Source organism: Trachemys scripta, chromosome 1, assembly GCF_013100865.1.
Source record: "Trachemys scripta elegans isolate TJP31775 chromosome 1, CAS_Tse_1.0, whole genome shotgun sequence".
NCBI lineage: Eukaryota > Metazoa > Chordata > Testudines > Emydidae > Trachemys > Trachemys scripta.
This window is the reverse complement of record NC_048298.1, coordinates 103956250-103971474: the sequence shown is the minus strand read 5'-3', so window position 1 is coordinate 103971474 and position 15225 is coordinate 103956250. Positions and strand designations below refer to the sequence as shown.

The 15225-nt window shown below is 41.4% G+C and overlaps 1 protein-coding gene across 1 annotated transcript in view; it reads right to left on the bottom strand.

Moving 5' to 3' along the window:
• SYT10 (synaptotagmin 10) overlaps positions 1-7532 on the bottom strand; it is a 51669-nt gene extending 44137 nt beyond the window's left edge. Inside the window, exon 1 of the mRNA XM_034779906.1 lies at positions 7193-7532. Coding sequence (XP_034635797.1) covers positions 7193-7346 — 154 coding nt within the window. The 5' untranslated portion in view covers positions 7347-7532. The remainder of the gene's footprint in view (positions 1-7192) is intronic.
• Between the last annotated feature and the right edge of the window lie 7693 nt (positions 7533-15225).

Sequence of the window (15225 nt, the reverse complement as noted above, 5' to 3'; positions counted from 1 at the left end):
AGGAACATGAGGAAGTTTAGTTATTTGAATAGGTGGGGACTGAGTCTCAAATAAAAAGCAGTCATAGAATTGCACAACTCCTTTCCTTTGAGGCTCTTGATAAAATCCAACACATGTGAGTTATTGGTCTTAGCCAGAGGCAGTGGCTTTTCTAATACTTCAACTTTTCTGTGAAGGAAAACACCTTTCTTAAAATCAAGGCTCCCACTCACAACTTAGTACACTTCTACCTCGATAGAATGCCGTCCTCGGGAGCCAAAAAAAATCTTACCGCGTTATAGGTGAAACTGCGTTATATCGAAATTGCTTTGATCCACTGGAGTACGCAGCCCTGCCTCCCCCCGGAGCACTGCTTTATCGCGTTATATCCGAATTCGTGTTATATGGGGTCGCGTTATATCGAGGTAGTGGTGTACTATCCTCTTTAGTTTTAACAGCTTTAAATTGTAAATATTTTAAATGGTTTTCTCATCAGTTTCAGATTTTATCTAATTCTAATAACTTTACAGGAAATATATCCAATCACGTTAACCCAAAAGAATCAAATCAGACTTCTAAACCCTCAATAATAAGAAAAAATTTATATGAGAGGTAATTTTAGGAGTATTTGACATATATTCAACAGCTTCACATGCTGTAATTGTACCATAACATATTTTAATTAATAACAATGCAGTTTTGCATTTCCTAGGAAGTTGAGCAGCAAATTCATTCCCCAAATACTGAAATTATTGCTATAAATCTAAATATCATAGCAGATAACAAAAAGTACAGATACTATTAGCTCATTTCCTCAGTTCTGATGGTCACTCAACTAAGCAATTATTAAAAATTACCCTGCTGTCATATTAAGCCAGAATTCATTCAAGCCCATCTGTGGAATAGTATTAAACCTGAGCTTTCCAAATCCTGTGTATCAGACTGGAAATGTCGCCTATAATGTCTTTTTCACAGAAAGTTTGATTTAATAAGAGAAAATATCAAGAGACATTTCTTCAGACAGGAGTCTCTTTGCATGCCCATCAAGAAAGTTTAGTACTTAAGGCTAAATCTGTCAACAGGAATGGATTGCATTCCCTATATGTCAGTAGTGTGCTATTTGTCCCTAACTAAGACTTAAAGCTATGGACAAATTAAGAGTCTAATTTAATTTTTTGGATGCAGATGGATGTACATTAATTCTGTTATGGAAAATGTCATGGGTGTCTGTATTCTGAGATGGCTGCTCTAACCTGCTCTGGGTTTGAAGATGGGTCAGGAAATCAGGGATCTGTAACCAGCTCCCTGACAGTCCTCTCCCCCCAGTTGCATTCAGCCATTTATCTTCAATGGTATCTAGAATAGGACATCTCAAGTTTTGTTCTTATGCTTCACAATATCTTATAAGTGCTGTGGATTGCATTTAGCATTCCTGTCCTCATGTTGTGCTGTATTAAAACTATGGGTGAAAACATGCCCAGATTGAAGTCAATCACAAATTTCCTATTGACTTCAGGATAGGTCCAGGATTTCACGTAGGGTATTTTTTGTACAGCATCCAATCATTTGCCATGATTTCATCTCCACAAGCTAATAAGAGTTTATTATTGCAAGTACCTGTCATTTTCTGTTGGTTTTCCAATTAAAATGACTCCTTTAAGCTGTTGTATCATTGGGCCATTTTGTATTTCTCATTTGAGTTTGTCACATTTATTTTTGGAAATGCAAAGTGCCTGAGTAGTATTTACTTCAAATTCTTCTTCCTGTAGCTCTTGGCTTTCACTGTTTATAGGCACCCTTGAAAATACACCCACTATGAAAAGTTCATTATCAGCCAGTATTTCACATTAAACAAGTACTCTAGAAATTTCATGATCATTTTCTGGATTCTAGGCAATGCTTTGCACAATAATTTCTGTAATAGAGCATATAACAATTTATGGTCCATATTGACTTCAGTTGATTTCAGCTCACATCCAAAAGTGAAAACACTCTTACATTTAGAAATCTAGACAAGATCTCCTCAGCTGTTCTCATACACGAACACTCACATTTGATGGCCTTATTCAAATCTTTTGACTCTGTTCAAACTTGCTTGTTTTTTATTCCAGTGGCCATACTGTTAACCCACTCTGTTGGCATCTGAATTTGCATAAGTACTTTTATGTTATTGTTCACTGCTAATGGACCTGATGGTTGCACATATTTTTGGTGGCACACTGGGACATGTATGAATGTGTGATTCATTATCTCTTGAGAGAATAACAATCCAGTCATCAAATATATTTCATTCTGAGCAGCAGACAAGTTCCATATCCATTTGATCATTGGTATTTTCAGACTGCCCTTCAACACAAGCACCACAAGACTTTCCTTTTTCACTGTTTCAGACTCTACTTAACAGTGTGTCTTTATACAGTGTAGTCTATAGTAATTGGGTAATGGCCTATTAAATAGTTTGTGAGTCCTCTAGGGTATGTCTACATAGGGATAAAAAAAAACCATGGCTGGCCTGGGTCAGCTGACTCAGGCTCATGAGGCTCGGGCTCTGGGGCTAAAAAATTGCTGTGTAGACATTCAGGCTTGGGCTGGACCCCCGAGCCCTGGAATCCGGCAAGGGTGGAGGGTCCTGGGCTCAATCCTTCAGCACATAATACTCATGTGCACGGATGTACATACTGCTGTTTAAATATTCTGTATTCAAGTATTTAGATATTTAAATATGTTAACAGTGTTAATATTTTAACAACAAATGTGTGTTTGCATTACTTTTCTGGTGTCAGTAAATATTAAATTATGTTTGCTAACAGGGGTTTAATTAGTGAGATTGTTTTAAATTTAATCTGAGTGTAAATGCAGTTGATGAGCATCATCTGATGGCAATGGTTTGAAGAGGAAGAAGTGTTTGCAAATAAATGCAAATGCTCCTTCAAGAATCAGTCATTAATTGAAATTCACATTCATGTTCTAGTTTAGAGAGAAAATATTATCTCAATAAAATTGCATGGTCAAATGCAATAATTGAAGAGAGACCACCACAGACCATTGATTTTCAAGTATAATAGCATACATAACATGGACATTTAATATAGGTTTTAGTTTGTATGGTCATTCATAAAAGGCACTCGCTGTATTAAACAAAAGAAAGGTAAAAGCTCAGATTGTGCAAGCAATGTCCTGTATCACCAAATGATGTCTTGCACTGCTAATGAATATAACTACTCTGTCTGTAGAGACATGGTTACTTTCAAACACAAATTAACTTATAGTATAATTGATAGTAATCTTAATGAACACTGATACGTGTAGGAGGAGGAAATCACTTTTTCATTCATCTCTCTTTGGAGTAGACTGCCTACTACTCCATATTTGGGGTGGTTCATTGATGTGATTTTACCAATATGAGCCAACTAATATGATCTCTTAAGCATCCTATGTGACACTCTAATAATTTTGGACTAGATTCTGCCACCCTTACTCATGTTGAGTAGTACCTTATTTGGCAAGTAGTCCCATTGATATCAGTGGGACTATTTACTAGTACTACTCTCCAAATATGGTACTATATGACAAGAGTGGCAGAACTTAGGTATGACTATCTAACTTTTGGCCTGATCCTGCTGCCTTTCTTCAAATGAAACTCTTCTGTGATTCTGGGGAGATTGTGAACCCCTTACAGTAATGAGCAGCCTCTCACACAAGTAATCCCAATGACTTTAATAGCACTACTCATGGAGCAACTGTTCACCACTGAGAGTTAGGGGTTTGCAGTCCAGCACCCAGTGAGTTCAATGGAAGTTTTGTCTGAAGAAGAAATGCTGGATCACGTCTTTTATCAGTGCATTAGTGGTCTCATTTAATGTAAGGAACAGTTTAAAAATTTTAATGAATTTTAAAACACACATCCACATATTTATGAGAAATGAAGAAAATGTCATACTACAGAAAAGAATGCCTTTATTTTAAAACACGCATTATGGTTTTTCATGTGAAGATGCCCTCAGATTCTATAGCTTATTAAAATGATGTAGATACACTCAAGACAATGTATTTGCTGAAGAGAAGTTAAAATTTTAGCAAGCATTCATCAAATGGAAGACATATAATCTAATATCCTTATAATTTAGAAAATACATCCTCTAGCATTATTTTTATGTAAGATGTGTTTCTAGGAATCTTCTGAACAAGCACTTTTATATTCTCACCTCAGCCACTTTTACTTCATGACAAATTGTTATTGCCGCAGAATACAAAATTTAAAATCCCAGGTCTTTTGGCAGTTGCAAGTTGCTTAAGTGTTATGAATTTAAAATACTGATAAGATTGTTGGTTTTGAAGAAATGCTAAAAATTAAGGTATGCAATCTAATATCAAAACAGGTGCTGAATTTAAATTTCTAAACGTAATCATTTGCCTTATCAGTACCTTGGAGAGCACCTTTGTATCTTTCATATCTTATTCCTTTATATTACATTTACGTTTATTAATTTTATTATAACAATGACCCTCAAAAATGAATATACAATGCACAAGGTGCTCTTTTACTATAAGTAAAGCAACTCTACTGGAAGATTTTGAAGCTCAACACCAACTACATCTCCATTTGATATGATTCAATCTGGATCAAGGTAATTAACATATGCTTGATTATAGCAAATATGCTAAAATATACTATATTTAATTAAAAACGCTAGTAGGAATACTGTGTAGTTCAACCAAATGAAAAATAATCAATCACATCCACCAGCAACGCTTCTGCATACACAATCTATTAATCTGTCCACCCATTTATAGCGTGTAATATATTGTATGTATTCCTCCCGCACACAGACATATTGAAATATACACAAACCACCCCCCTATCGATGCAGATAAACTTCCTGATGGATTCTGTTCCTACTGAAAACTTTGGGACTTTTGCCACCACTCCAGTAGCAGCAGAATCACTTCGTTTGTTCTTGGCTCAGGTAAATAACCACATAAAATGATCCAGAGGCGCCAGCTAGCGTTAACTTGGTCAGGGAGGTTTCATTATGGATCCCTATATTCAAGCTGTGTAAATGCACCTTAGAATAAAACTTGGCACACAGTGCCTTAGCCTATGAGAAAGAACTGGAAGGGTGGTGGTTGTTATGGTGGTTTTGTTTTTGTCAACAGGAGTTGGAAATAAATTAGATCCTCATTCCTCTCTCTTTTTAAGTGAGGAGTTGCTCTGTTCTGAGGTGGGATTGTTGAGTGCTATAAAACTCCACCCACTGCACTAACGACTTAGGGCATTAAAAGAAAAACAAACACACACAGGTGGAACATTTATACTACTGTTATTGATTTTCATATGGATTGTTAAACTACATGTTTATTATTTTTCTCTGTTGTTCAGGTCTCGCCTGCGAGCGCACAAGAATAAAGCACCAAAAATGAGTTAATTTTTAAAGGTTCCCTTTAAAAACATTACCATAGAAAAGGCAACGGAATCATGTACTATGACAAAGTAAGGTGAAAGAGGAGAACTGAGCCAGAAAGCCCGAGACAATTCAGAAATGAATCCGAAACGCATTCCCTAACCTTGATGTGCCTAGGTACAAACAGTAAGTGACCAAATATGGTACCACTTGAGCTGCGTTAACTAGGCAAAACGAGACAATTTCACCTTTGATAGATTATCTTGCTTCCGGGGATTTAAATCAGTCTTTTATTTTCTTCAAGTCTTCCCTGATGGGTCCTAGAGCAGATCTGATCCCAAAGCACTACACTGAATCTACAGGTTTCCATTTGTACATGTTCATCAAACCTAGCCAATGTAAAATACACATCCTTAACAACCATCTCCCCCTTAAACGGGGATTCATCCTATGGGACAAATGGAGACTATCTTATTAAAATAACTGTTCCGTTCATTCATAAAACGCCTTGGTGTTGCCAGACTTTATGGCAGCAGTACTTTGCATCATCATTAAGAGATCGCTGTAACAGCGGGTCATCAAGAAAGAGCCGAAAGTGCACACAAAGGTATATCGATGGATTGGTTTGAGGTCCCCCAGGATATTTTTCTCCCATAACTGTAACACGATATACCTTTTTCATAGTTAAAACTTCAACAACAAAAATCGGGTATACACATTAAAAAGCACCTAAACACCGTGTCTCTGCTCTGGGAATACGGTTCCTGTCCATCCCCCCCCCCCCCAAATCTTGAGCAATGTTATATAGAACAAGTCTTCATTTGAAGCGCTTCCGATTCATACAACCTGTTGACTTGGTGGCTGCCTGACTGAAACCCTGTGCTCGAAATATCGCAAGGAAAAATAAGGGCCACTGGGGAGAACAGAGAAGGGGAGACGTGGGGTAAATCACACACGTACAATAACACTTCCTTTCCCCGGAACATACATTACTAACCAATGTTTATAACACTAAACCAGCAGCCTCTTCCCCCTCCCTACATCGGTGCAACAGGAGAAAATAGTTTTCCAGTCTTAAGAAAGGAAAAATTCGTTGCAGAACAATGGAAGTTCAAATGTGTGTGTGTGGGGGGGGGGGAATGGAAGGGGGGGACTAGCACGAGAAAGAGGGGGAAGGAGAAGGGATACAAGGCGGGATATTTCCTGTTGCACAAATCCAACCAACTGTTGGGCTTTCACTTTGGGGTGATTCTCTCTCTCTTTCCTCCACTCCCTGTTCCCCGATCCAAGGTCTTGACCCCCTCCTCAGCATTTCCCTTTCCTTTGTACTTATTGTCCTCACGCCCAGCAGCATCGCTACAGCAGCAGCCCCTCCAGACAGCATCGGAACCTTCCCGGGGCTCTGCTTTATAATCATCACCATACGTAGCAAAGGAGGCTGTTGGGCACCAGCGTTTGCTGTGCTTGCGCTGAGTGCGGTCCTAAGCACTCGAAGAAAAACTGCTTAAGGTTATTGTTATTTTAACGTGGATTCTCTCTCGCCCCCCCCCAACTCCATAGGCAAAGCAAAGAAAAAGTTCAACTTTCCGAACGCCCACACAACCTGCTGCCGCTGCTATTAGTAGATAACCGTCCCACACGCGTGTTCCCCCCCTCTTTGCACTAAGGAAGCGAAGTAGAGGCAAGGAGCAGAGTGAGGGGGACAGGGGAAAAAAAGAGGGTGGTGGAAAGAAGTGTGTGTGTGTGGGGGGGAAGCAGCAGAAGACTAGAGACGAGCAGGAGAGGCGAGCTCTGCAGAGAGTCCACTGTACCTGTGCTGCCTATACCTTGCTTGGTGGTCTCCAAGGGGAAGAAGATGCCTGAACATTTCTCCCGCTCCACCTGGCCCCCCAGGCACAGCTCTGAGATGATCTGCAGCGCCTTGTGACACAGGCTCCCCACACCATCCTCCTTGTGGAAACTCATCTTCTCCTTCTCCTTCTTCTTCTCCTCCTGCCTCCTTCCCTCTCCTCTAAGCCATTGCTTGCCTGGGAAGGGTTTTCTGGATGTCACTAAAAAGCTACTCAGCTACCAAGTCACCATCCCCGGAAGAAAAAAAAAAAAAAAAAAAAAGGAAAGGGGAGAGGAAGAGCAGAGAGCGAACCAGTGCAATTGACACGTTGCAAGTGAACCAAGGCTCTCATCAGCAAGGGGGGTGGGGGGGGGGTGGGAGGGAAAAAGAAAAGGAGGGAAACAAAATAAGCATCCACTTAGCAACGCCTTTTGTGCCTAGCAGGCTTCGGTAGGCAGCTGTGTCCAATGGCAGCAGAGCGCGGGCGCTTGCCTTGGGAGGGATACAGGTGGCAGCAGCGCCGGGCGGGATGGCGAGGTCCCGGGTGAGTCAGTGTCCCGGCGTGTTCCCAGGGGCGGGCGGGGAAGACGGGAGGAGCAGCCTGGCTCGCGGAGCTCGGAGGGGCGCCTCTCTCCAAGGACACGTCTTGCCTCTGTGCCGGCCCTGGCCCCTCGCTGGCACATCCCAGTCCCCTCAGGGTTTCACCCGCTTTCCTTCCCCCCACCCAAACAGGAGCTGGGGAGGCCGGGCGGGGGGGTGGGTGGGTGATGAAATATGATACTCCCCTTCTTTACTGGGGGGAGGGAGGGACCCCTTATAGGCACAGTCTGAGCTCAGGCATGCAGCACCCGCAGAAGGGATGTTGGCTGGCAGAGGGGCAGACGCAGGCTCCCCCTTGCTCCCAGCTATCAGGGTAGGGCACTGCCACTCCAACAGAAGAGCACACGCTCCAGTTTGGAGACGATTCACTGGCATGAATCAATTCAGCGTTAGCTCTGGCATGGCCTGGGGACGGCAGGTCACACAAGTGGCAATCGGGACTTGGTAACTCGAGCCAGGCTTATTAATATTGTGTGTCATTTTGGGGACGTTACAAAAGCACACACACACACACAAAAAGTAGCTATAAAGGGACAGGACCTGCTCTAAAGCCCACTGCAGTCAATGGGAACCTTCCCGTTGATTGCAGTGGGGTTTGGATCAGACTATGGATTGGGGGGGGGGCGGGACAACCTGGTTGCTTATCTCATTAATACTGCTGCTCCTTTAGTCTATGAAAGGCAACCTTTGACATTCAACAGAGGACTACGGTGAATGCACAACCTAGCAAGAACAGAAAGGAAATGATTTTTTCGCGTTTTGTTTGATATGAAACTCCTTGATTTTCAATTCACACTTGGTGGAACATGCTGAGATTATTTTTTAAACACACTTGTTAATTTGGTAGACTCTTCATTTGCTCAAATGGCATGGACAGTATAACCTTGCATAACGTATCATGCACAGCAGTATCAAAGGACTTCACTAACCAAATGATCACAGTAGCTCTGGTTTTGTAAGTCTCTCTAAAAGAGAGACTTTAACTTGTAAAGATATTAGGCTTGAAACTGTCCAGTTACTAAACAAGTTAATTTCTTACAGGTGCTTCATCACAGATTTAGATGTTCTTAATATTTTGTGCATACTTGATACTTTTTAGGAAGTCCAACACAGTTTCATTCTCAGTTCAGAGGGTTCAATTGTTTTAAATAAAGAATCCACTGTTTAGGGGAATTAAGGCTTTATACTATTACATTAATAAACTCCTTAAAACCCACAAAGCACCTTCTATCGTGATGAAATATGTTCTATTCCATGACTTGTGTCTATTTTTCAATGCTATTCATTAGGCACAGGTTGAAAATAATTTTGGTAGCAGTTTGCTTAGTTAAACAGCCACTAGTCTGCTCTAGTTTGCTACTTGGATTCTTGTGCTTCATGAACAAGAACAGTTAATTTGTTCATTATTGAACTTTTTTCCAGTATGGAATTTTTAATCTCTCACTGTCAAGTTAATTTATAGTTGATTTCTAATAAAATGCAAAAACAGATAGTGTTCCTCCTGCAATGTTTTTATGAATAGACAAGAACATAAATTGTTTAAATATTATACACTATTTCTATTTTCCATTCTGAATGTTATGTATTTTGAATATAGAGGATATTAATCCGAAGAAGTGGGCTGTAGTCCACGAAAGCTTATGCTCTAATAAATTTGTTAGTCTCTAAGGTGCCACAAGTACTCCTGTTCTTCTTTTTGTGGATACAGACTAACACGGCTGCTTCTCTGAAACCTGTGTAAAAAGAAGTTGTTATATGAAGGCATATACATTTATGCATATTAATTCATATACATTTACTTTTTCTGTTTCCTTAGCAAACTTGTGTAGGATTTAGCACACTGCAATACAAGAAAAAATGTCAGGTTTTCTATAATTTCTTTACTTTTCTATGTCCAGATAATTTTCTGGGAACTACATACAGTGTTAAGATTCCTAGCATAGCACATCTGGTCAAAGAACTGTACGATCTTAGATGAAGCTCCATTTAATAAATATTTATACAGACAAATATATATGATTAATTAAAATATATTTTAGGGATACAAACTTTATGTACATCTTTCATTAAGACTGAAGAAAACTATACCCTTCAGATTTGAAAATACGAATAATTATTCTTAGTTAGATTTAGAGCTCAGTACTCAAAATATCATCACACATCACTGGTTAATAATTAAGGAGTCTGTTCACCTCTAAGGATATACCTATGCTGCAATGGAAGCCCAGGTTTGTGGGACTGGAGCCCACAGGCTCAGTGTTTGCAAGCCTGCGTTTGAATGTCCACCCTGAATATTGACCCTAAGGTTAGAATTTCTGGACCTGGATCTCACACTCACATGTCCACACTGCACTACATAAACCTGAGTCAAACCAGCCTATCCCAGGCTTCCTAGCGCCCTCTCCAGCTGTAGCCACTTTAGCCATTGGTGTGGGACAACTTGACTGTCCATCCTGTGGCACTTTATAGGAATTGGTCACAGCCTGCCAACACATCCAACTGAACCTGTCTGTTGGGTCTTTATGCTCCAAGCAACCAGAGCCAGCAACATGGAGGCAATACCATTTGAAAAACTTGTCCTGCTTGTGCTTTCACTCGTGTCAGGAAATTGGTATAGCAGGCATGAGACTGTGATGGACATTTTGTGCATTTTCTAACCTACCAATGGCAGCTGTCAGAAGAGGACAAGGATGATGACAAAACGAGCAGCATCAGCCAGTTAAGTCTGCTATGTTTAAGATTCTTAGTATAGCTGCTGGTGCCCCTAATGAAGACCGGTCCTTCTGGAGCAGGGCCACAAGTACAGACTGGTGGGATCATATCACCATGAGGACCTGGGATGAGCAGCAATGGCTACAGAACTTTTGCACGAAGGAAGTGACATTTATGGAGTTTTGTGAGCAGCTTGCCCTGATCCTCCAGTGGGAGGACACTCTCACGAAGGTGGCCATGCTGGTCTAGAAACGGGTTGCTATAACAATTTGGAAGCTGCCTACCCCAGACTGCCACAGGTCCGTTGCTAAACAGTTTGGTGTTAGCAAGTCAGCTGTGGTGGTGGAGATTTCTGAGGTGTGCACTTTACCCAAAGGTTGGGGGCATAAACAATGTCCCTGAAGTCACTGCTGGTTTTGAGAGAATGGGGTTTCCTAACTGCACCAGGGCCACTGATGGGACCCATGTTCCCATTGTCTATCCTCTTTAAGGAGCACATGAGTACATAAACTGTAAGTGATACTATACTCCATTGTTAGGCAGGACCTTGTTGACCACAGAGGCCAGTTTTTGGATGCCAGAATGGGCTGAACTGAAAAATTCATGATGCCACGGTTCTTTGCTGATTAGGAGTATCCATTCATAGACAGACTGAGACACTATCGCCACCAAATGACATGGCCATAAACAGGGCCGCCGAGAGCAGGTGAAAAAATTTTTTCGGGCTCCCCCAGCAAGGGTGGACCAGCTAAACAGGGCCGATGAGAGGGGGGGGGGAAGCTGGGGAAGCCGGGCCCCCTTCTGGATTGCCAGGCCATGGTAATTTGTACAGGCTTCACCCCCCATCCCCCCTTGTTGGCCCTGGTCATAAATGGAGTTACTATCCCCACCATTGTGCTGGGGGACCCAGGGTACACCCTTTTGCTTATGAAAGCGTACTCTGTCAGAAGATTTAATCACATTTTCAGTAGGTGTAGAATAGTGGTTGTGCTTTTGTCAGATTGAAAGCCTGCTGGTACTGTCGATGGAACGGTTTGGATTCCCTTGCCATCAATGTTGTCTGCATTATTGTGACTTGCTGCAGTCTTCACAATTTTTGTGACTCCAAAGGTGAGCCATTTGCCCTTGAGTGGGCCTGTGACAGTCATGGAGTGCTGAACTGTACACTCAGCCAAAAAGTGCCTCTGTCATAGAATCAGGAGGCTTTGTACACCCACATTCTGGCCCTGCATGAACAATGGAAGAGGGAGAATGGTATGTTGCTGAGTCTATTTGTACAGCAATGAAGTACTGTCTGTGTAATGTAGGGGCAGGGAATGCGATTGTCATGAATTTTTAGTCATGGTTTAGATGATTGCTTGTGTAATGTGGGGGGGAACATTACCTTGTGTGACATGAACTGTGGTTTTTCATTATGGATTGATCTGAAAAGATGTATTGAGAAATTGTGTTTGGATACAACTTTCTAGATGTGCCTTATTATGTATATCTTTATTCTTTCAATACACATAGTATATATGATAGGATACAGTGACGGTAATTAACTTTCTTAATGACAAATGTTAACATGGCTGTATTACAAAAAACGAAGAAAATGAAACAATATTAAAGAATTGTCAGGCAGGCCAGCTGCCATTAAAACACCAAAACTAGTAATGAAACAAAGCACATAAATACTAAGCAGTGCAAAACAGTGTAATTAATGCAAACAAATAAATCCCCTACTTCTGCATGTCTCCTGGCCCCATTCTACGTTCCCTTTCTACCATGTTTAGCATGCACTTGGCACTAAATGAGAGTGGAAGACTGCAGGGGATATGCGTGCCCTGTCCAATTAACATTCAATCCCGCTTTTAGGGGCTACCCAACCATAGTATTCGCCAATGCATTCCTGGCCCGTGGAGAGGAACTGTGGAGGGGACTCAGAGTGTGGTGCAGGAGTCTGACCATGGCCATTAGAGCAGAAAGACATGTTTGCTGCTTGCACTATCTTCCTCCTTCAGTCACCATTCCTGGTCTAGAAACTGCACTGCAAGTCTCTCCTGCACTCTGCAGCCTGTCTGTGCCTTTTCCCTTTGGTACTGTACCTGCTTGTTGGACCCATCCAAGATATCCGCCATAAGTTCATCATGGACAGGCATCCTTTTGGACTGCTTCATGACTGTTCAAAATCCCTGGCTCTTGCTGGATTGTGGCTGAGTTGCAGAGGTGGAAAGGCCTGAAAATAGACAAACAATTCATTGTCTCAGTACTTCAAAAAAGATTAAGTACATCTTCAGAAAAAGTTACGTTTGGAATCTCAAGGCAAAAAAAAAAATGCTTTCTAAAACTTAGCTTCAATATATTCTCAGAGCAATGCTTACTATCCCAGGTGCTCTATGCACATAACAGTTAAGCAGAGTGAAAAGCCCGAGCACAGAATGGTAAGGTGAAATTTGCAAATGCTGTAGGTTTAAAAATCAGACCATTTTAGCCTTGGTGTGTGTGTGTGTGTGGGGGGGGTATTTACTTCCTAAGCGTTCTCAGTCTTTTCAGGCATTCCACCTTCTGAAGGATGACAATCCTAGAGGTTCCTGAATGGCAAAGGAACATTGTGTTCCAAGCTACTGATTGGAAGCCAGCTGTGTATGCTACGGAGGTTTTCAAGTTTATGATGACTGATCAACATATCCATTAGTGGAGTGGGCTGATGTCCTACAGAGGAGGGCTTGAAAAATACACCCTTCCGAGAAATGTGACTACCTATCTGAAGTTCCTGCTACAGAAGAAGTTTGCAGCTATGAGCTCTGATTGGGTCAAACTTCACAGGGAAAAAACAAACAAACAAACAGGATGCTGCGCTAGAGTCCAAATGGATTACTGCCTCTGAGTAAGCTGCTGAAAACTCTCTGCACTCCTGCAGCTACAGCTTATGATACAGCCTGCTCTGACTACATCTAGCTGGACTACATGCAAACACACATGACAATATGGACTCTCAAAGAACTGCATAGCCAGCCCCTCTCCTCCCTGGCACATTTCTGGGCTGCATAACCCCAATTCACTAAATCCTAGCTGTACTTTAGTCACCCATGCGCTATATTTTCCCACACACTGTGTACAGCAGATGATTCATTATGCTGTGAGACAGCGGATTTGCACGATGCGATGTACTAAAAGGGTAGCACCCCAGCGAATCTTTGTAATAATGTGCAAGTATCTAGTAAAAAGTTTAATGTTAAATGCTTGTTTAACTGCTACCAATGGCTTGTAATAACAATACATTGGGTCATAACTCAGAAATCCCTCCCATTCATATATAAACAGACATGGAGCCAACCACATACCAGGCTCCTTCTGTATCTTCTGCTGGTAGTTCTGAGGCAGGCTGATCCTCCAGGATGGGGGTCATCAAACAGCTCCTCTGGGTATGGGCCCAGGATGAGCTGTAAAAGCCAAAGCCCGCTGGGGGACCAACACGGGACACCAGGGTCACTTGATTTGGAAGCTGCTGGCTCCCCTCTAGTGCTATACTAGATCTTTCTCAGCCAATCAGGCAGCACAGCTGACCTGATAGGCTGTCAGAGGCTGAGCAGGCACAGCTGCAGGGCCTTACTCCTGACAAGGGTCTTTCTCTCACTATGTTTATGGACAGTGCCCATCACAATAGCACTTTGATCTCAGTTGGGGCCCCTATGCACTGCCATAGTTCACTTATTGATTATTGTTATTAAGCACCTATGTAGGGTATAACACAAACCAATTAAAAAGAAAATTGTACATGGCTGTTTTTTAAAAGGTTATTAAGCCTGGGACTTTCAAAGGAACCAAAGAGAGATAGGTGCCTAATTAGTTGGACACCTAACTTCCTTCAGTTCTTTTGAAAATCTCAGCTTGAAACGCTCGCAGTTTGCAAGGGTGCAAAATAAATCAGTAATTACTTACTATCCCTTTATCAAATGTGTCTGCATTCTAAATCGGAAACCTGGATATAAACTTTTTGAATTCATCAGAAAAAAAAAGTGTTGCTGAGAGATTAGTTAAATGAATGATACTGATGGCTGGATGTGTTAGAGCTATCTTGTCCTCAGTCCTGTGAAGCCATATGTTTTGCTGTTGGGGAGAAGTTGTTTATACAAGTTGATTCCTTCTTTGTTGAATCAGGGGATTCATTTGGAAATATTTAATCAGAATAAGAGTCATAGCATCCCCCTTAAACTTGTCTTTTCAATGGAAAATCGTGAGCCTGAATTGGAAGTGGTATGAAAGCTTTTAATTTTTTTCTAGCTGGTTGACCTCACAATTTCATCACATGCCCTTGTGTCCAAGAAGCTTGATTATTGCATTTCTCTCTTCGTAGGACTCTCTGTAAGGCTGCTTCATTACTTGCAGCTTGTTCAGAATGCAGTGGGATGATTACTCATTGGTTCAAGCTGTTGTGATCAAATTATGCCCTACCTGTACTTGTAAGGTTGATTGCCAGTAATTGGCAAATTTATATTGGGTCTACTGTTTTTTTTAAAGGCTATAGAAGTGTTGACACTGGCTAGAAATTTGCTCTTTGAACTTTCTAATGGCCATTATCTGTGCTCACAAAACTGATGTTGGATTCAACTAGCCTGGGACTATAAAGACCTGGGATCAATCCCCTGCTCTACTGGAAATTTCCTATGTAATCTTAGACCAGAACTTTGGGAGTTTATTCAATGCCATATGGATGGA